At 36.0% G+C, this 23941-nt stretch overlaps 1 protein-coding gene across 3 annotated transcripts in view; it reads right to left on the bottom strand.

Annotated features, from left to right (window-relative positions):
* Nucleotides 1-23941, bottom strand: part of LOC106666385 (proto-oncogene tyrosine-protein kinase ROS) — a 67497-nt gene that overhangs the window by 24427 nt on the left and 19129 nt on the right. For all 3 annotated transcript variants that reach the window (XR_001340424.2, XR_001340425.2, XM_014393557.2), the window contains exon 2: nucleotides 22872-22931. Coding sequence is in view for 1 of the 3 variants with exons in the window: in XM_014393557.2 (XP_014249043.1) it covers nucleotides 22872-22931 (60 nt within the window). In the remaining 2 variants the exon portion in view is untranslated. The remainder of the gene's footprint in view (nucleotides 1-22871; nucleotides 22932-23941) is intronic.

Raw genomic sequence — 23941 nt, 5'->3', positions numbered from 1 at the left:
TAATTGTAAATTAATTAAGATTGCAAATAATTACATACAATAAGTAAGAGGTGGAGAGAAAGAGAGAGAGAGAGAGAGTGAGAGAGAGAAAGAGAGAGAGAAAGGGAGAGAGACAGACAGACAGACAAGCAGACAGAAAGTGAGAGAAAGAGAAAAAGAGGAGAAAAATAAAATGAAACAGAGAAAGAAAAAAAAAACTTTATGTCCTCGGAAAAAGTTTCCGCAAAGCCAGAGATGTGGAGAGAGAGAGAGAGTGAGTAGAGAATAGCAAATGTTGAATGAAAAACTGCGAAAAACAGTGCGTGAATGGGAAAGGGAAAAAATGAAAAAGAGAGATGGAGAGTGAAAGGTAGAAAACAAGAGGGAGATAATTGGTTACAAGAAGTATGAGTAAATAAATACACAACTACAAACTGCAGATACAAATAATTTTGAGGGGACTCAACATATTGACTAACCCTATTTTAAAGAAAATCTTTTTTTAGGAAAATAAAAAAAAGGTAAGAAAATATTGGAGAGCTTCTTATAGAAAAAAACACAATGGGATGACAAGCGAGACTGCTAGGTAATTAATATTAATGTTTTTACCATAAAATAAAAATGTAAATTATATTAATTACTAATTAAATGATTAATTTAATCTGAAAATGAATTAACCTGTATAAAATGTTCAGTGATCTGATTGACCGAATTACTTTTTTCAATTAATTATTCTTTTTACGTAAGGTCTTGGTTGATTACTAATGGTATAATGTAAATTAATTGACTGTACTTTTTTGGTTGTACTTCTTGGTAGGGTTTCCTGATGATGGGCAGAAAAAGAAAACTGGGCGAAACTTAGATGGAAAAATGTGAAATAAAATAACCTGTACAAAAACCACGTCTTTCTTGGACTAACCCAATTTTAAAGAAAATCCTTTTTAGGAAAATAAAAAAGGTAAAAAAAATATTGGATAACTTCCTTATAGAAAAAAGCGCAATGGGATGGCAGGCGAGACTGCTAGGTAATTAATACTGATGTTTTTACCATAAAATAAAAAATTATATTAATTACTAATTAAATCCATTATGTTCAGTGATCTGATTGAGCAAATTACTTCTTTCAATTAATTATTGTTTTTATGTAAGGTCATGATTGATTACTAATGCTACAATGTAAACTAACTGCTGTACTTCTTGTTAGGGGTTCCTGATGATGGGCAGAAAAAGAAAACTGGGCGAAACGTAGATGGAAAAATGTGAAATAAAATAACCTGTACAAAAACCACGTGTCTCTTGGACTAACCCTATTTTAAAGAAAATGCATTGTAGGAAAATAAAAAAGGCAAAAACATATACATAATAATTTACAGACGTGGAATCTACTACAAAAATATAAAAACAAATGAATTTTGTGTATTGAACCCGCAGACGAATTAGAAGATGGAGGTTATGATAGATAGATAAAAAGCTTTATTTCCCAAGCCTATAATTGTATAAACAAGATTTTTTTTTAAATTGATGAACTCTAGAGGTGCCAGGTATAATTAACTGCTACAGAACCCATACCAAAACTGCAGACAAGCCTCTAGTCACTCGTAGCTGAGAAAACACCTACACATAAGTATATTTAACCGATTTGCAGGTTAGGCAACAAAGTAGAAGAAACTGCCACCCATATTATCATCGAATTTGAAGCTGCTCAATTGAGACTTAGAGTAGGATACCAAAAAGACCCGGGTAAAAAGAATTACAGGTGTGGCATTCAATGACCTAATCCTTCTCAAAAATAATGATCGAATCAATTGAACTAAGCAACTAGGAAAAGTAAATAAAAAAAGGCTGCAGTTCTTGAGGAATACCAAACCCAGAAGAAACGACCCATTAAACTAAGAACAATCCATTAAAACTGTACGAGGCAACAACAAAAGTTGCGTGTATATATATATATATATATATATTTTTTTTATTTTTTTTTTTTATTTAACAGTTTGAACAATAAACAAGAGATGTATACATTTATATTGAAATTTTTAACAAATCCTTAACGGTTTTTCTTTGGAATTCTGGGAGAGATTTTTGGAGAGGATAAGAGTTTGCATAGCGAGCAACCAGTGTTTGTGATAATGGGACTGCAAATCAGTTCCGGTGCGCAGTAATGTCCTCATTCAGCTGGACACATGCACGAGCCGGGAAAAACAGTTTGGATTTTCAGTAAAAACCCAACTACAAGCAAGGAATTTTTTATATGTTATAAAAAAACTGTTCTATTTGGTGAACAGGTTGATTTGGTGATTACTGTGTTGTTCAATATGGCTGCAACCTCCGGATTAAGCTCATTGAGTAAAAAAGTAATCAAAATTGAACGATCTATAATTTTTTTTATCCATGAGTAATGGGTGAATATTGTTTGAATAAATTGATAGAATGTTTAGCAAGGGCTGACATGCTTCTAAAATCAATACGTGCATTTAAAGGAGCCAACAGGTCGTCGAATAAGGAAATTTATAATGCTTTTTGTCCTGGTGACGGTGGGGTAAAGGGGCCGTGCCGTGGTGTTTGTTGCTGCTACTAATGAGGAAGCCTGGAATTAACCGAATCGGAGCGAACGTGGCCCGACTCTAACTCAGGCAAGGACACATGACCCGTCTCTTCGTATTTTCTATTACATTACCATGCTGCGTGGCACCCGGGGGCGGTTTGTTCCTTTTTACAATTCGACGAGAAGACAAATCGAAAAGCGATTAAACGGAGAATGTGACCACTAAGGCTGAACGGTATTCGTAACTCCATCAGGTGGATGAGCCGTGGGAAGTCTCGGTCCAGTTGGCAGGCAAGGTGCTTCCTCGAATTCTTCTCCGCTAACCCGCTTCTCGTTGAGATAGGACATCCGGGGCGAAGCCCTACAAATTCGGATCGAATTTACAAGGGGGGATATCTTTTTATAATGGAACAAATCATCGTACACTTCAAACGCAGTCTTGTGTAAATTGGGGTCATCGCGGATTCTGAAATTGGTGCAACCTTGTCCTGAATCCTAGAATCCAGAAAACATCGGATGCATTCAACAAAAACAGCATTTAGCAATTATGTTTGGAAAACAAATTAAATCATTCAAACACTAAACACTTGATCGTACAATGATTTATGAAAAAATTTCTATCATTGGTGGAAGACAAGTGCATCAGATTCAGACGATTTTGAAGCCCAAAGACCGGACTTAAATGTTTCAAAGTCCTAAAGAAGATCGAACCAAAGAACCAATTATTAAAAATCAACCAACCCGGGGTACTCCTACGCCAAGTGCCTGCATTAAGAATATTCCGAGATTTGAGTACGGTAGAAATATAAAGGTAAATACATACATCAGGTGCAGATTGTAGAGCTATTGGCGATCGGGTGGACTAAATGGAGCTTCAAAAGCAAGTTTGAGATTCGATCAACAGGATCAAAAATAATTGAAGTAAAATATGAAGAAATAAAAAGACAGCGTCTTGCCCCACCCTGCTTATAACCTTGAGATCGCGTTTTATAAGACACTATTTAAAAGTGTGAATTAGATGGTATCACGAAAACACGATGCATCACTAAATTCAAAAGGAAGAAAATCGCTTCGGTAGCAGATCCGTAAAATAGTCGTAAATTGAAAAAAATCACCGTTTTGCCTCACCCTGCTTATAACCATGAAGTTGTGTTTTTTACATAACACATTTCTTTAAAGGTGTGAATTAAGTGGTATCATGTAATAATGATCCGTTGGTAAAATAAGCAGAAATGTAAAGAGTCGGCGTCTAGCCTCACCCTGCTTATAACCCTGTCATCTACTATGACACTTGAGGCTTTTGGATAACTTTAAGAATGTAATGAGTTGATAGGCGACTAAACATTGTTTAAAAATGAAATGAAAGAAAAATTTATTGGAGATTCAGTACAGCTAAAATCGGTATAAATTTAAGGAGTAGCATCTTGCCTCACCCTGCTTATACCCTTAAAGTTGCATTTTCTATGCCTTAGGTAACGAAAAATTGACAAAAAAATCAAATAGAATAAGAGTTTATTCTCGCGTTCAGCCCTGTTATCTGCAATGACACTCATGGATTTTAACTTTAAGAATGTGAATTAGGTGATTAGTCGATGAAACATTGCCACAAAAATCAATACAGGTAAAATCAGCGTAAATCGAACCGATGTCTTGCCTCGCCCAGCTTATACCCCTGACGTTGCGCCATCTACTCTGACAATTTTAAGCTCTTTGTTAATGCAAGAGTGTGACTATGGACAAATCTGGAAAAATTGACAAGATTAAAAAGTTCAAAAATAAAGAATATCGTTCCAGTTGGTAAAACTGGAAGAAATTCACGGCTTTTTTTTTTAATTTTATCTTCGGCGGGAACTTGCGGACACAATTTATGACTTGTGTTGATTTGGGACTTCTAAACGACGATCTACAGGTAGCGGAAGTGACCTCTCGGACAAACGGAAGTCCCTCGCCGCCACCCCCCCCCCCGGAAACACCGGAAGTTTCTGTTCCACCCGATTTTGAAACGGTTGACGGCCCGGGGTACCGGGGTACGAGGGTGCGTCGCTTCAATTAGCGAGGCGAATAATTACTAAACTGCGTGGTTCGTGTCGTTGGTGGGTTCATTCATAAAAAATAACTACACGTAATTACTTATAGTATGTATACATACAAAGTTAAGTAAAGTAGTTCCTGTCATACAGGATGGCTTAACGCCAAACTACCTATTGAGTATATGTCATGGAAATAAAAACTGGACCATTTTTGATCAATTGTCTCAACTAAATATGTGAGGAAATTAGTTTTTTTCTAATTGCCAGCGTCTTGCCACAACTCAAAAAAACTTTACAAAAGTTTTATATGCTTCATTATCAGTAAGTGAGGCAGTGTCTCACCCCGCTTATAACCCTGATATTAATCGATATTAATCCATCACTGCTTTATCATGTCAAGGATGATGACATGTCAATAAAAGTTGGAGTGAAGAGCGGCTTGAGCAACCAGTTCATGATGCTTCAGTCAGACAGTGGCTTGCCTCACCCTGCTTATTTCCTTTATATCACATGTTTGAGTTTTCTCTCGTAACTAGTCAAGCTACAGCAATGCTTTTTTATATAGCAAAATTTTGGTTCAGACGTTGCTGTATGTTGTATTTATTTTATTTTATCATCAGGTATAAAACTGCCTGCAATAAACCGTTCTTACGTGGAAGTCTCTAACAACTTTCCTCTCCCTGCTTATAACCCTGACATTGTGACATTGCGGCAGATGGCTATAATTTCTAGTCGACATATCAAGGGTTACTTCTTTAATTTAGATGTAGCTGAATGCAGACATCACAAACTTTAAATTAGGTGATCCAGGTACTTTATTATGCTACTCCAAAAACTACCATCTTTTAAAATTTGGATCAGGTTAAAATTAGATCAATAATCTTCATATAGAGTTATACACTTAATTTGATCAGCTGGAATAAATTTACCCAAGAAACAAACGCATTTAATACTGGCCAAACTGACAAATGTCAAAAGAGAAAGCATCTTGCCTCTCCCTGCTTATAACCCTGACATTTGAATACGGTCTATTACAGAACACATCAAGTCCTACAAATTCTTACACTTTTGGTTCAGAAATTGCTGAATTCTGTAAAACCAAAGAACGAAGGTGGTCTGTATGATACCACATGCAGACTTCATTTTCCAAGATTTATACTTCATGATTAAACCGTTATTATATTTATTAACTCAACCGAGGCTTGATGTCTGCACAAATACAAACCAAAATGCAAAGTACAAGTTTAAAGAAGTCGCTGTTTTGCCTCACCCTGTTTATATCCCTGATGCTGCGCTAAACATTCTGCCTGACAAATACAGTCTCATTTGGATAATTATTTATGTAGGAACTCTTGTAAGAAAAAAATACCGTATGAATTTTAAAAAATTGCCTTCTAAACTTTTATTAAACAATTCGTACAATTCGATTCAAATAAATTGTGATGCCTAGTAGCATGATGATAATGCCGAACCGGAAATGTTCACGTTAGATCGAAATCACCGGGTCACCCAGGTGAAAAATCATGGAAATGAAATCATTCATGCATCCGCTGTTATTATCAACAGGTACGTATTTTTTTCAACCCCCGCCCTTCACTAATTGCAAGGACGTCCTGGATCTTTCCAGGCGGGCAATCCGATTTTCCGTTAAATCGGACCGTTGTCGTACTTCCTTCGGGTTTTGTACAGGTGCACACTTCCCTTTTTACGGCGCGTCCGCTTCCGTCGGCGGAATTTTCACGGTCTTGAATTCCCAATTGTCTACCCGTGATCAAGGGCAGAACTTATCTATTGTATTAAGTATTTAGAAACATGAAAAAAGAAATAAAGTTAAATGTCAATTAGCAAGCTGAAAAGTCACAACGGAGGACAGTCATCAGAAAAGAACACGCCCTACATCTAGAAGATCGTTAGGATCAAACGTGTTTTTCGGTGCATCAATAATTTAAGGTTGGTTTTATTTAAAAGCCCCTGGTTTTTCCAAGTGTTCACGAAACTCTTAAACACATTTAATAGTTCTTTCCACGATTGCATGCGGAAACTACGTGCATCACAAGACCTTGGAGAGACACAAGGTCGCCCTTGGTGAGTAAATTTATAGAAAAACTATTGTGAAATTGGTCTGAAAACGACTAAACATTTCAATAGTGTTAGTGTGTTGTATTGTAGTCAGTAGTTTTAATAACCTTAAATAGAAATCCTCAAAGAGGTCCTAATCGGCAAATTGGCTAGATTTCAGCACCGTACGATACGAGCAATACCATAAAATATATCCCAGTGAGGTCTGGGTTATAAGAGGGTAAGGCATGACGTTGGCCCATTCATCTTTCAATTTCTATAATCTTCAATATCGTTCGGTAATATAAATTCATATTTTTTTACGCTTAGGTGGAAGAAAAAATGAAGGGGTGAACTACGTCCATTGGTCTGTGGTCCACCAATTAGTTATTTTTCTTAAATTCCAAGTATCGTGCACGATGAGCTTTGGCCTCATTTCTTACAATCATAGGGCAGTAGACAGACAATAGTAAACTGGTCAAAAAACTCTAAAAAATTACCTTAAAGGTGGCCATTCACGATCACTCCAAATGGAACCGCGTCAAGCCGTACAGCTCCATTTGGAGTGCCTGAAATTTGAGGTGGATTCACGACCGCTCCACAGCCAGTTGCTCCCAACGTCAACCAGTGAATTGCCTTCTCAAAATGGATGACGATCTCTTGTGCTATTCTTCTGTTTATTTACATATTAAAAGCAAAAAATCGAAGAGAAAATGGTGTAAGAAGTGGCTCTTGAACATAAGCCGTAATACCCATATCAATTTGATGAAAGAACTTTCCCTTGAACCCGCTGATTGGAGGAACTATTTAAGGATGGATGAAACGTCTTATTTATTCATTATGTTTAGTGTTCTATTGACCAAATTACTTATTTCAATTATTTAATCTTTTTTGTAAGGTTTTGGTTGAAATAAAAAAGCTAGTGCCACGAGCGGGATCTGAATCCATGGCCTTCGGCTAAATACGCCGCTGCTCTACCACTTGAACTATCGTGACTTCGATCATCTCCGACACCAAAAAATGGCAAAAAGAAAGAAAATTCGAAAGGTTTTAGGTTGAGATGGGAAGTTGGTGCCCGAGTGGATCGAACTATCGAAGTCAGTATAGCTCAAGTGGTTAGCGCAGCGGCGTATTTAGCGAATGTCGTGGATTCGAATCCCCTCGTACACTATTTTTTCAATTCAACCAAAACCTTACAAAAAAAAGATTAACGTCTTATTTATATTTAATCCAGCTTGTTACCCCCTTGATTAGAAAACATTGATTGGTATTGATAACCCCTAACAATGATCAGAAATCATAGTAGAGACCTTAAGTTCTTTGTAGTTCATCCCTGTAGCGGGAAATCGTAATGTGGTTGCCAACCTTTCATATAGTGATGATTTCTCTCATGACTGTCTTTTGTTTTCTAATCAAGGGGGTAACAAGCTGGAGTAAATATAAATAAGACGTTAATCTTCTTTTTGTAAGATTTTAGTTGAAATGAAAAAATGCCATTTTGTGGTGTTGGAGAGGATCGAAGTCACGATAGCTCAAGTGGTAGAGCAGCGGCGTATTTAGCCGAAGGCCATTGATTCAGATCCCGCTCGTGGCACTAGCTTTTTTATTTCAACCAAAACCTTACAAAAAAGATTAAATAATTGAAATAAGTAATTTGGTCAATAAAAACTAAATATAATGAATAAATAAGACGTTTCATCCATCCTTAAATAGTTCCTCCAATCAGCGGGTTCAAGGGAAAGTTCTTTTAACAAATTGATGTGGGTATTACGGCTTCTGTTCAGGAGCCACTTCTTACACCATTTTGTCTTCGATTTTTTGCTTTTAATATGTAAATAAACAGAAGAGTAGCACAAGAGATCGTCATCCATTTTGAGAAGGCAATTCACTGGTTGACTTGCATCCCAGAATGGGCCCACACAAAACGAAATGAGAAATAAACGAAACCTAGAGGTGCCAGATAGTAAACTCTTGGTTGAAAGAACTCTCGCCAAAATTGGCCAAAACATTGTTTCATTTAGACAGAGGGATAATAGGCTATATACCAGTGACTGGCATCTGTCCACCCATATTGTATTCGATGCTCGGTGCTCGATTGAGACGTAACCTAGGGAGCAAGATGACCCGGGAAAAATAATTACACAAATGACAGTTCTATAAAACTAAAGAACTAGATAAAGTTAAAAAAGGCACTGCAGTTCCTAGTATTCTAATCATCATTATAGCAAGAAAGTTCTTTTGTCTCAAGTTCCTCAGTTGGCCATTTATGTACTGCTAATCTGAATCACGTCATTCAAAACTTAAAATTCCCGATTCAGGATGATCGAAAAGTCACTGTTTCTTCAGTATAAAACTCAAACGTCACTTTCGAGAAAAAAATTAATGGAGTGGGATAGGGAACTTTGCAACGACGTCCAATTCTCCAAACCCATCGCCCAGATGTGGCTAAAAGTGATGATGTGTGACTTAACCATACTTTGCAGAGATCCAAGATACGTGTTGTGGGCTATAATCCACTAGCTTTTTTGTTATAATGTAAATAAAGCTCAAACACCTCATTTCGAGGTAAAAAATAATGGAATGGGTTGGGAAACTTTGTCTGTCCATATTCTCAAAACCCACCACCGAGTGTTACAACCTCGTTAATAGTTAGAAGGTTCAGGTCGTTATAGAACCTAGCACTGGGTCCATCAAGTAGCACTATCGCCATAACCTATCAGCCTTTATTTCATATAGCTTCATGTTTTTTCATCATCTTCCATACTTTTGTTACTGACTCTTAGGTTGAATTCGCTGGGTTGAGTTTTAGTTTCTCCAGCGTTCTTGTTAGGCCAACACAATAACATATACTGCGGTTTCCTCTTCTTGACAGAACTACTGATTGTGAAATTTCATCCCGGTGTCTGCAGAGTAATGAACCAGTAATTTGTTCTTTTCCAAGCAATTTGGAAATTCATTACTTAAGAAGAAGAAAAACCACATTCATCTGAAAATCGAAAACGACCGGAAGACAATACCCTACTTAGGCTATTTTCTATTACTACCATGTCTATGTCTGTCGAGACGGTGTCCAGTTAGCAGACCTGCAAAGCTTCTGAGTCTTTTCCAACTTTCTAACAGAAAAATTGAGAGCTGGCTATGTCTAGGGTGTTGTTATACCTATATTTAATTCCTTTAACTTAATCTATTGTGTTTTTCATTGGTAGTTTGAAGTTTATAGAATGGTTCTAGTTATCACTTCTTTTCAAGCTCTTCGTTACTTTCTATCATTTCAAATATGAGGATTGTTGTGTATGCACTTGAACTTGGTAGATAAAACCAGGCCTACTTGATCGAAATACTTGAAACTTGTGATCTGACATGTCGAAAGTATTAAAGCTTTTTCCCACGTCCATTCCGGCGGCCGCTCATGGGCGACAAGTGGTCCTGGAGGTGTCGTTCATGATCGGAAGGACCGGCAATCACGACCCTCATCGCCACTCGTATCTTTGATTGTTCAAGTAGCCGCGCGAATGAATGAAAACGGCCGAAGGGGGACCTTCAAAGGGTTTGTTGGCCCGCTTCCATCCAATTCGACTCCCTCCGATTAATCTCTTGACTAATATCCAAAACTACTCGACAGACTATTTACGAGTGTTTCAATACAAACAGGGCACCCCCTCTTTTTCCTGCTATTCTGAGACTTTGAGTTTGTGAGTGTATTTATTATTAAAACGTTTCAACAAGGTTTTAAATATTGTGAGACGTTTATTTTCACTTAAAAAGCCTTTAATTATCTGACATTGTTGAATAATGTAGTTCGTTTTCTCGGGAATTCGTTGGAATTAAGTAAATTTTCAATATTCTTTATTACTGATTATTCGGAGATCGTGAGATGCGTGCCAACGTTTCGATCTTTATTGAGATCGCCTTCAGGGCATGGGATTTATAAACATTATTTAAATTTTGCAAATTCATGTAGGATGTGAAAAAAAATGTATTTATACAATGCTAGAAAATTTTATATTAAAAAAAAATTATACAATGCTAGAAAATTTTAGATTAAAAAAAATTCTAGCATTGTATAAATTCATTTGTTATATATATTTTTTAATCTAAAATTTTCTAACATTGCATAAATTCATTTTTTTAATCTAAAATTTTCTAGCATTGTATAAATTCAATATATTTTTTTAATCATAAATTTTCTAGCATTGCATAAATTCATTTTTTTAAATTTATAATTTTCTAGCATTGTATAAATTCATTTTTTTAATTTAAAATTTTCTAGCATCGTATAAATTCATTTTTTTAATCTAAAATTTTCTAGCATTGTATAAATTCATTTTTATTTTATTTGTTTTTTAATCTAAAATTTTCTAGCATTGCATAAATTCATTTTTTTAATTTAAAATTTTCTAGCAGTGCATAAATTCATTTTTTTATCTAAAATTTTCTAGCATTGTATAAATCCTATTTTTATCTAAAATTTTCTAGCATTGCATAAATTAATTTTTTTATCTAAAATTTTCTAGCATTGCATAAATTCATTTTTTAGGTATATTTTTTAATCAAAAATTTTCTAGCATTGCATAAATTAATTTTTTAAACTAAAATTGTCTAGCATTGTACAAATTCATTTTTTAGCTCAAATGTTATAGCATCGTATACATTCATTTTTTTAAATATATATTTTTTAATCTAAAATTTTCTAGCATTGTATAAATTCATTGTTTTCACATCCTAAATGTATCTGTAAAATGTAAACAATGTTTATAAATCCCAGGCCCTGAAGATGATCTCAATAAAGATTGAAACGTTGGCACGATATAGAAAATGTTTTTCTAAAACCTACATCACGCCAGACCGCATCTCACGATTTCTGAATAATCATTAACTAACGGTCACTAAACTCCACACATTCTTTTGTACAATAATAAATTACAATATAAACAAAAACCAGGCAACATAATAAAATAGGACAATCTTAATCCCAAAAGTGTTTTTTAACAGATATTCCTCTGACTAATGATAATTCCAATTGTTTTCGAGACACCCTGTATGCCAGGCGCCAAATGCGGGCGCGGGCCTCACCCTCATAACAGGCTCGCCACTCGGTCTAATTGGAGGTGATGAAGAGAAAGGAAGAAAAAAAAATTAACAGGGATGTCCAGAGGGGTGGGAAAGAAAGGAAAAAAAGCGTTTCCTCTTTAAGCTTCACTTTGTCTCCTTATCGCACTTGGCGTCTGTACGCTGTTCACCAATTGAAAAACGTTTCGTTTATTGGTTGCACTCTGTTTTCTTTCCGAACACGCCCCGGCAATTTTCCCCGGGTCGACGATTCCTTTATAGGTGCAATTTTAGAAAAAACTGTAATAGAATTCTTTTTCCTATCTTTCAATTTTTTTCAATAGCTCTGTCAATTATATTTATATGAATTTCGGACTTAGTTATCTTCTTAATAATTAATTATCCTTGAGGGTATTGCGATGGTTTAACACAAAAAGTAGAATTTGTCAGTCTCTGAGGAGATATAGATCAAAGATAAATCATAGCGCGCAAGTTTTTAATCAAATTTAAGACTCTGTTTTGGGTGTTTTTTTGTGATCGGCTGTTTCATAATTTGTTGAAGTCGTAAGGAGGTAGTTTGGAAAAACGCCTTTTTTTATATTGTTCTGCCGACGTTTCGACCTTTATTCGGGTCATCTTCAGGGCCTGGGTAAATTACAAAACATATGTTGATTGGAAAACATACAATTTAAGATGTAGATATAAATTTTGCACCAAGTATTTCATACTCACATAAAGATGGGTGCTATTCTTGTGGTATACCGGTATGACACCACAGAATAGCGTCACACTTTATGTGAATGTGAAATTCTTGGTTCAAAATATATATATACATCTTAAATTGTATTTTTTCCCATCAACATATGTTTTGTAATTTACTTTTGTAAAGGACCTCAATCATAACCTCTCTCACGACTTCAACAAATTACTCTGTTTTGGGTTGTAAATACCCTCTGCATCTGACTTTGTTCTACTGAGCTCCATAAGCCTCAAGATTATTGGGACATGGGTCAAATAAGCGATATATGCAGCAGACTTTTAGTTGCAAGTGTTAGGGGTGATCTGCCGACCTGGAGGTTTTTTATGTTTTAGAGTTTTAACGAACTTAAACCGTGTAAGCTTTTTATCCAAGGTCTATGTGAGCGGTTGTTCATCAAACTTAATAGTGGCTGGATCTTCTTTTTTGGTAAGTGGTGTTCGCAATCGTTGACTTAGTTCATGACAGTGACATTGAGTTTTTTCACATGTTCTTGTCGAGCTTAGGGAAAAATTGGGCTATTGTGACGTATTCATATCTTATGGAAGACGCAGTAAATAACGAAAAGAAATAGACTTAGTACGTTGCCTTGTTGGACTCTAGAGTAAGATTGGACTGTGAACTCCGGTGTTACTAAAACGTTCGAGGTATTTTATGGGTCTGAAGTAGTGTGATTTGAGTTTGTGTAATATCCTTGGATTCACACTTTCTGGAAAGACTTTTTTGTCCAGTCTTTTGTGTTTTTCTCGTAAGTGTTAAGGTCGTATCGACTAGGCATTTTCGCAGAGTGGAAATGTCATGGAGTAAATCTCAAAATCCCGAATACGTGTTTGGCAGAAAACGATTCAGATGTGCCAGGGGGTTGGAAAAGGTAGATGTAGATGTAATTTCAGGGTGTAGTATACTGCGCCCTTTAAGAGCTATTGTATCCCCCGTGCTCTGCCTAAAGCACATCGGTGAGTCCTATTTCATCAAGAAACTTGATTAATAGGCCCGGTTTCAGTGGTTGAAGCTCTTCTATGGTCACATTGTACATCCCAAAACACTTCCTCCTGCGGGCTAATGTAGCTCCGCAGTTTGTTAGTAAGTGTGTTGGTGTCTATTCTGCTTCCTTGCAGAATCTACATGTGCCATCTTGGATTATTCCAATTTTCTTTAGATGTCCATTTAATCTACAGTGTCCTGTCAGGATTCGCAGTCTATTCCTGCTTCCTTTGACACATTCTGTGATTTCTTTCTTGCCAAAATTGGTTAGAAGATTCTTGGATTGTCTAGTTTAAAGTTCACTCATTTTCTTTTTGTCCTTCTGTCTGAGATATTCGTTAATAGTGTGGATTCCTATGCCACAGAAGGGTTCGGGTCCTATCAGCGGTATGGCAGCCCCTTTCCTTGCAAGGGTGTCCGCTTTCTCGTTGCCTTCTACTCCCATGTGTCCTGGGACCCAGCAGAGGTTGGCTTTATTCTGCATACCTAATATATTTAGTTTGGTTTTGCAGTTCAGCACCATCCTTGAACTAATGATGTTTGAGCTTAGTGCTTGGCTGTCTGACATGATAGCTATATTCTTGTTTTTGTGTCCTCTATTTAGATTGAATTGGATACATCTTTCAATTGCGTGAATCTCAGCTTGGAAGATACTGGTGTGCTTTCCCATGGGTTCTGAGTATTTGGTTCCGGGTCCAAATACTCCTGCCCCCGTACCTTCTTGTGTTCTTGGAAAAGGTATAAGACTTATTAACCTGTACGACTAAAGGACATCAGTTTTCTTGTTGAACTTTTTTATCATAACATTGTGATTGTATCTGTTTGGAAAATCTGTGGTAGAGGTAGGAATAAAAGAGGCGGCCACAAGGCCTGCTGCACCTCGACCTGAATAGATCTATTATGCTTCCCTTTTATTTATAACTCACTGATCACCTTCAGGTTGTTAATCAACTTCCATAACCTTTCCAGCGACTCCTTAGCATATGATCATTTTTATGGTTTTTCTTGTCCTAGTTGAGAGAACCTGCACCTGCATAGACCTTCATAATAACATAGAATGCGTTCTGCAAAATCCGTGGTGCGCAGTATCAACTTGAAGATGCTAGTAAAAAAACTAGAACTTCAGACTACACTGAGAAGAAAAAATGTGGACACCCACGTTTTTTCATTAAATACTTGCAATTGTTAAGACATAACTTAATTTAAAAAGTTAAATAAAGAATTAAACTGCCTAAAGCAATTATATATAAAAATCTTGCAATGAAAACAATGTAGAAAATATTCAATTCAGTACGGATTATTTCCTCCTATTGCGTTGATCATCATATCCATTGGACGGTGGCATCGATTTTATGAGGTTTTGATTGTAGTGCTGTGGAATATTGTCATACTCCTCCAACAGCGCCATTCTTAAGTCCTGTAAATTCTCTGGTATCACTGGGCACCTTTTTACCCTTTTTGACAACTGGCCCCAAAGGTGTTCGATAAGTTTAAGTCGGGACTACATGCTGACTACTTAAACATTGAATTGAAACCAGTTCCAAGTAGTCACCAACGATCCTAGCTGTGTGGGACCTTGCATTGTCAAGCATAAAAATAAAACCGTCGCCAATTAGTGGCACATAAAAGAACAACTTCTTCTAATAACACATCTTCAATGTACGGCGCAGCTGTTAGGGAGCCCTCTAGGCACCACCACCTCCATAGCTTTAAGAGAGAAAATGTTGCTGTGATGCTCCCATGTTCTTCTCCATCCTCCCTCGGCTTGATATTCGATTATTAACTGTCTATACAATTTTAACATATCTTAGACAAATTTAAGTATCTGAACCTTTACGGAATAAATTTGTCGCGGTTCTGTTGTCCACAACTGATCACCTTCGGGCGGCCCCTACGCTATGTATCCGCGACCACATAAAGGAGAAAAAAATGGCTGCTATCCGCGAGGCGCTGGAACACTTCAGCGCGGAAAATCCAGTATTTTACGAAGACGAAGTGGATATCCATCTGAATCTCAAAATCGGCGCAGACCGGCAGCTTCGCGAACAACAAAAACGAATCGTTTCTCCGTAATCTTCTCGATCATCTTCAGAATTGCATATTTACACATCAGTTTTAAATGACGGTTCGTTTTTTTTGTACCCGGGTTGCGATATATCCTCACGCCCTTTGTAGTTTATGATTAATTAACTCTCTTGGGAGTCTCGACAGTCATTTTCCCCCTAAATGACTAAACGGCCAGTAAAAGAATTAACGCCGGCGTATAATTGAACGGCAAATTACCGCCGAGCTTTTTCTCCGGCTGTTTAAGCTTCGAAAATGCATTTTTCTCCGTCTAAAGCCGTTTATATTTTAATATAGAAGAAACATTGATTCGCGATATTTTATTGTTTTAATTTAATTATCTGCGTTCAGTTCAATAAGCCAAAATGAAGTGAACTTAATTTTAGTCGGCACAAAGCTTTCAAAGTTCCGAAAATTTATAAATTTGTTAAATTTACCGAGTCTTAGTACTAGTACTATTTTCTTCTAAGTTCATTTTATTCAACAAAATACCAATACTATTAGAAATTATGAAGGTATAGTTCTACTATTCACTACTTCTATACTATTCACCATTCTAAAAGATACAAACTGTAAGAACTATCTTTTTGAAAAAAACAAAATACCAATGTTTTATTTATAAAAAAATATCGATACAAAAACAAAATCGAACGCTTTTAACCTACGGTACTTCTACTATCTTCAAGAATTATCTGAAATAAACTCGTTTAAGTGGCCCGTTCAAATTGACTCTGGACCTAACAAGACTTTTCTCGTTTATAAAGTAAAACGAGTTTTTAAAAACTTTTTCAAATCACACAGTTCACAGAACGATTCACACAAAGGAATAAATTGCTCCTGTCATATTTTTCGTTTTGCCTTTACGTTCCTTGTTATTTGTATTGCGCTTTTGGGCGCGTTTTTCTTTTACGAGCAATATTATTAAGAGAAAAAAAATGCAATATAAATAATACATACATAGAATTATAGATGTGAAAATGAAATGACACGTACTATCTACTTACACCACTGCCACCCTTTCACTTTTCTTTAACGACTTTTAAATATAAATTACGTCAAAAATTCGACTAGCAAATAATTAACCTACCCTGAAGATGATCTCAATAAAGATCGAAACGTTGGCGATAAAGAAAATGTTTTTCTGAAACCTACATCACACCAGACCGCATCTCACGATTTCTAAATAAATATCGATTAACGGTCACTAATCACCACACATCCTTAATATATTTAATTATCTCATAGACAATCCTCCATTGTCTTTCATCTGTATTTGATCTAAAGCATTAGTGGTAAATAAAACACAAATAAAATCCCTTCTTAGGATTTTGTAAATAAAACTTTGAATAGTCAATCTCGGCTTTGGTTTTTTTTCTGTAAAGGTTTCTAACGTTCCGGTGGTTGGATTTTTTTTTAAGTTGTACTATTTTTAAGCTTCAAATTTATCTGAGTGATGGTTTTAAGTGATATAGATTTGGCTTGAACCATAGAATTGTTAGAAGATGGAAGAAGACAAGTATGTGGCCAGGGTGCTTATTCCCAGAGCAACTGTCCGAAGGATCTTCCATCCAGGAGGTTATTAAAAACGGCATGGATCAGGTCGCCATCTTGACATGAGAGATCATCGTTTTATTGTTGCGATTATACGCGGTAATCGCTATTGAGCTCAAAAACTTCAACAAGAAATGCGTCAGTTTACGGACTGTAAGGCGAAGGCTTTCAGAAGCTGGAGTCGAGATGGCCTGTCATTGGTTCTGAGCTTCTGACAAGGCCCATAACAGCCCGGTTAAGTTTCGCAAGATATCACATCAATCGGTATGAGCAACATTGGTCTAAAATGTTATTTTCGGATGAGTCGAAGTTTTGTTTGAGGTCTTCTGACGGCCAAGAGAGGGTTTGGATAAGAACATCTCCCTAACATGATACCTTGAAGATGTGTTATCAGGAGAAATTGTTCCTCATATGCCACTAATTGGCGACGGTTTGTGCCTACTTGGAACGGGCTTCAATTCAATGTTTGGAGTGGCCAAGTCCCCTGTCGAACAACTTTGGGAAGAGTTTTCAAAGAGGGTAATAATTCGCCCAGTGATGCCGGAGAATTTGCAGGAATTATGATTGGCACTGATGGAGGGGTATGAAAATATTCCACAGCACTACATAAAAAGTTATTCAGATATCGTGAGATGCGGTCGGGTGTGATGTAGGTTTCAGAAAAACATTTTCTTTATCGTGCCAACGTTTCGATCTTTTATTGAGATCATCTTCACGGCTCAAAGTGTTTGTCTTCTGTGTAATTGTGCCATCCTTGCGTGTCGTGTTGAGAGTGCCCTCTGTACACGACACGCAAGGATGGCACAATTACACAGAAGACAAACACTTTGAGCCCTGACGATGATCTCAGTAAAAGATCGAAACGTTGGCACGATAAAGAAAATGTTTTTCTGAAACCTACATCACACCCGACCGCATCTCACGATATCTGAATAGCTATCGATTAATGGTCACTAATCTCCACATATTACTACATAAAAACTAAAAAAAACCATAAAATCGATGCCACGTCCAATGCAAGAAGTAATCAACGCAAGAGGAGATTGACCAAATAATTTCTTCAGTTAATTAATCTTTATGTAAGGTATTGGTTGAAATGAAAAAGTTAGTGTCACGAGCGGGATTCGAACCCACGACCTTCGGCTCAATACGCCGCTGCTTTAACACTTGAGCTATCGTGACTTCGATCCCCTCGGACCCCAACTCCTCACCTCAACCTACCTTTCGAATTTTCCCTACTTTTTGCCACTTTCTTCATTGATTCCATAGAAACATTTTTGGTAAATTCACTAGTTTCGTGGTCCGCTTGACCAATTAATATCTTACAATTAATTAAGGTTTTCAGTTGAGATAAAAAAGTCAATGGCACGAGCGGGATTCGAACCCACGATCTTCGGCTAAATACGCCGCTGCTCTACCACCTGAGCTATCGTGACCTTCGATCCGCTCGGACACTAACTTCATGGCATTGACTTTTTTATCTCAACTGAAAACCTTAATTAATTTTTGGTAAAATTGTTTTACTCAGTTTAATGTTTGTGGTTAATTGTTTTATATTTAGCTACATCTTATATTTTTCTTTAAACATACCAGTAAACAAATAAAAAATCACAATTATAACAATTGCAAGTATTTACTAAAATACGAGTGGTCACTTTTTTCTTTTTTTTTTTTTTTTGCTTCTCAGTGCATATTAATTTTGTGTTCACCCATGATTAACGATGCTAGAGTTCCAAGGTAAGAAGAGATTACCCGGTCATCAGTTTAATCCTTTATTATGTAACGTCCTGAGATAATAGAACTGCTACTGCTTTCTAATTATTTCCCAAACCCGATCAATTAAATGAAATCTTTAAAAAAACACAAGGTTTTTATAGGTCGATCGTGATGCGGCATAAATAGTGACAGGCATTTCGGAGCAACACAAATTTGTATGGATTGAATGTTGAGATAATCGTCTTCGATCTCACGAGTAATTGTTCACCGAAATCCTTTCAAATGTCGTTTCCAGGTTCGATTCCTGTGTTAAAAACGCCAAACCGACGTACCATAGGAAATGCCCATTCATGGACGTTTTTGTTTGTACTATGAATGCAAGTGGCGAGTGAATGAAATTTAATTCAAGGACAATTGGACAGCCGGCGAATCGCTAAATCGGCCGGGGATCGTGAACTGCGGGCAATTTTCTTTTTTCAAAACGGATCCAACTACGGAATGTAACACAAAGAGAAAATCTACTGAAAAAAAGCAAAAAATAAATCCAAAAAATTCTAGAGACAAAAACAATTTAGTAAAATCCCTGTATACTGTCCAAAAAGCTTTATTTCTTCTAGTTCTCTGTTAAAGCATTGTTAACCAAAAGATTACTGAAGGATTTTCGATACAAAAAATTGGACATGATTCACAAGATTTGTAGGTGTTGAGCTCATACGTTTAATTCCAAGGGTGTAAATTATAGACATAATCGAAACATGTTGCAAGGGGAAAACTTTTCGCGTACGTGTTTAACAGAACCAGTGCTTAGCTTTTATCTTAAACCGAAACTTAAACATATATTTGTTTACGGTGTTCGTGAGCGGGGGAGAGGTGATGAAGGTGGTGTCGGCTAATAACGGTCGTTAACTGGGGGCCACTTGGGCTTCAGATATAATTGGGGACGGTTGGGAGATTGGTGTGGGAGCCAGGATGCCGATGGCACTCGGTACTTGTTCGGTCCAATCAGTTCACAGGTGCGATGGATGCTGGACATCGGCCTCCTCGGGGGCGGACGTTTTTCGAACAGTCGAGTCGCCTCGTGTTCATAATAAATCTCAATGGGCTACTACATTTGGATTAATGCCTTATTTAACGTCGGCTAACACATCTTCCTCCTTCTTCCGCGGCCCTGGGACCTCCCACTAACTTCGACGGTGCTCACGATCCTCACGATGCGGGTCTACACCTTTTGAAAGTTGTTTACAAATATAAACCATTTGTAAACACCGAAAATTAGCGTTTAAGATGAAATGGGGAAAAGAAAGACAAAAGGTGTGAAAGGAGAACGAGTAAGAAAGGAAAATAAATAGCTAGAAATGTAGGGGTAGGTGAGACGTATTAGAGAACAATTACAGATTGATTGAAAACTAGGTAGGTTTAAAGATATAAAGGTACATCAAAAGATAAAATATATTATATAAATTGGAAGAAAGAAAAGTACACATTGAAAAAAGATAAGTAGATAGATGATACGATGAAGGTTGAAATATACGATATAAATCGGAAGAGAGAACAAGAAAAACGTTAACGTACATGCAAACAAATAGTTAAAATTTATTGGAAATAAATGGAAAGATAGTTGGATAAGTAGAAGGTTGTCAGATTTTTATTAAATCGGAGGAGAAAGAATGAAAAAGAAAGAGAGAGGTACATCACAGACAATGAGAGAAATTTACAGATAGATAAAATGATATATAAATATATATTACGTATACTGATGAAAAATATATCATTTGAAAGGGAGAGAGAGAGAGAGATGAGAGAGATAGATAGAGAGAGAGAGAGAGAGAGAGGGGGGAGAGAGAGAGAGAGAAAGAGAGAGAGAGAGAGAGAGAGAGAGAGAGAGAGAGAATGTGTGGGTATGGGTTTGTGGGTGTAACAGAAAATAAGACAGATTTTACTTTTATTTTAGAGATTTTTTATACATACTACGATATATACATAATACGTAGATATAAGATATGTACAAGATCAAAACTATGATATCAATTGAGACTTTGTAGAGAGGTAGAGTATGAATAAATATCGTTTTATTTAAAAAAATCTCGCATATTCAGTTAAAATGGGTCGATAGAGAGAGAGAGAGAGAGAGAGAGAGAGAGAGAGAGAGAGAGAGAGAGTGAGAGACAAGTAAAAACGAGGGACAATAATACAAAAAAACAGAAAGGTAAATAGGCATAAAAACTGTAGATAGATGTAGGGTAAGAAAGGAACAGAAAAGAGAAAAGAAGAGGGAGAGAGAAATAAGAAAAAATAAGTTTTTACAAATCATTGAAGAACTTTTATTTCAGAGTGATAAAGAGTAAAGGACGGAGAACAACTATACAACATAGAAAATAGAGATATATTGACAAATAAATAGATTTCAGACAGGGGAATATATATTCAACTAAAAGGAGAAATAGAAAGAAAGAGAGAGAGAGAGAGAGAGAGAGAGTGAGAGAGAGAGAGAGAGAGAGAGAGAGAGAGAGAGAGCATCACGGAGAATAAAACAGACGTCAACATACAACTACGTAAAATGAGAGATATATCATAATATAAATTGTAAATATGTATAATTAAGAAACAATAACATCAATTCTGAGAGAGTGGGTGGGAGAAAGCAAAGTACAAATTGAGAAAGATGGTAAATAGAAAATAATAAGGTAATATGGTAAATAGGCTAGACGAAAGACGTCTAACTTAAAGGAGAAAGAGGAAGAAAGAAAGAGAGAGATAGAGAAGTGTGACAGAAAATAAGAAAGAAGTTAACTAGATAAACGGTTAAATATGTTGATACAGTAGATAGATAGTGATGTAGAATGAACAATATGATATACATTGAGCGAGAGAGAGATAGAAAGAAATATGGAAAGCAGAGTGAGGGAGAGAGAGAGAGAGAGAAAGGAGGAAAAGGAGGGAGAGGGGAGAGAGAGAGAGAGTGAGAGAGAGAGAGAGAACTAGCGATACAGCGTAGAAATAAAATTAAAACAATAAATGTAAGATTAACGATATATCGATAAATAAGTTAATACATAGACAGATATATATAAACTCGTGAAAGTGTAAAAATTGTTAAATGAATTAAGAGAAGATCTAGAAGGCTAGACGTCAATTGAAAAAAGAAAGAGATAAAAGTGATTGAGAGAGTAACATAAAACACGAGAGATGTTGACAGAATGGATGAAATCGAAAAATGAGAAAGAGAGAGAGATTGAAATGATGAGATCTTAAGATCGGATAAATAAATCAGTTAATCTATCTTTAACAGTTAAATATATTGTTGATCGAATGAACGAACAATTGATTAAATGATGCATTTATGCGTCGTGAGAAGGTCTAGGTACTTACTTTTAGATTTAAAACCCTATACCAACTTTCTTTAACTGTTCAAGACCCGTTATCAACAAATATTTGCAGATGCAAAAGGACCTGCTGCATAAAGATAAAAGAGAGAAAAAGAGAAAGTCCACTCGGACATCAAAAATGACACGACGGACACATGAAAAATGAAAAATGGCAAAAAGGAGGGAAAATTCGAAAGGTAGGTTGAGATGGGGAGTTGGTGTCCGAGAGCATCAAAGCCACGATACCTCAAATGGTTAGAGCAAAGGCGTATTGAGCCGAAGGTCGTGGGTTCGAATCCCGCTGTGACACTGACTTTTTCATTTCAACCAATAACTTACATAAAATAATTAATTAATTGAAAGAAGTTATTTGGTCAATCGGGCTACGAAATATAATGGATTCTAAATAATGTTGACTACAACATTGCATTACATAATATTAATTTAGGTTTTTTTTAGTTGAGATGAAAAAAAGTTAATGGCACGAGAGGGATTCGAACCCACGACCTTCGGCTAGATACGGTCGTGGGTTCGAATCCCTATCGTGCCATTAACTTTCTTTCATCTCAACTAAAAAAACCTTAATTAATTGTCATGTATTAATTGGTCAAGCGGATCACGAAATTAATGAATTAATTACATAATATGTTATACAAACGCAAAAAGATTTGGTAATTTTAAGCTATCGCCGGTGATATTGCTATTTTTTTGTTTAACATGTTATATTTTCTTTCCTGAATTTAAGAGATTCTTAAATTTGACATTTGAACGCTTACCTGAGCAATTTTACAATCTGGGCTACATCCCACTTCGTAGTGAATGTCCCGCGTGCGATTCTGAAACACAAAAAATAATCAATAAAAACTGGAGGAAGTCCAACAAAAAAAGGAAAAAAAAATATTTTAGTTTGTATTCTTAAGCTGCATTTTAAACAAAAGCATACTTTTTTGAGGAAATGAATTAAATTAAAGGGGCTAAGATAGATCCTTGCGATGCACCGAGAATACCTGGAACGAATATGATCTTTTAAAACTCAAAAGCGCCGTCTCCGTGGGGAAATACTTAACCTTGATGATGATGATGTTTAATGATACTCTTGCATTTAGCAATTGTCCGAGTGAAGGGCAAATAAATACATACAAAGCTATAAAAAGCTAGCGTTAAGAAATTGTTCTAAAAAATTATACATATTATAAATAAATGTAAAGCCTAAAAACCTCTACATTGCAATGATAACAATTTAAACAACAACAAAATTTAAACATAGCACAATCCAACAAACAACAATTGACAACGATAACAAATAACAAATTATAACCAATGAACAGTCATGTTGTCATGCATTTACGAATAATCATAATATATATAGTGCAGTAGTATAGCATATTTATATTCGAGAACAGTTTATACATTTTAATATTATACAGGCTGTAGAATACGTCAGAGTGCAAACAGATCTCATCGATTTCAAAAAATTCTTGAAGACTACAGAGAGAATTTTTTAGTAGCCAATTTACAAACAATTTTTTTAAAGTCTTTTAGAGGTAGTTATGTTACATTATCAGTTATACAACTTAATGTGCTGCCATGTTTTCATAACTTCTACTGAGTGTTGTCTTTGTACAGATCTCGGCAGTGCTAATTTTTTTTTCTGGTATTATAGTTATGTACATTATTTCCAGGTTCATAATTTCATATATTTTTCTTTATGTACATAAGATTTAAGTATATATACAAATACTCAATTAATTATACATTATACACAATTTTTTCGAAATGAAAAATTTGTTTCACAGGCGGGATTCGAACCTACGACTTTCGGCTCAATACGCCTCTGCTCTACCAC

Source organism: Cimex lectularius, unplaced genomic scaffold (genome assembly GCF_000648675.2).
Source record: "Cimex lectularius strain Harlan isolate CLEC.00 unplaced genomic scaffold, Clec_2.1 scaffold124, whole genome shotgun sequence".
Taxonomy (NCBI): domain Eukaryota; kingdom Metazoa; phylum Arthropoda; class Insecta; order Hemiptera; family Cimicidae; genus Cimex; species Cimex lectularius.
This window is presented reverse-complemented; position numbering and strand designations above follow the sequence as displayed.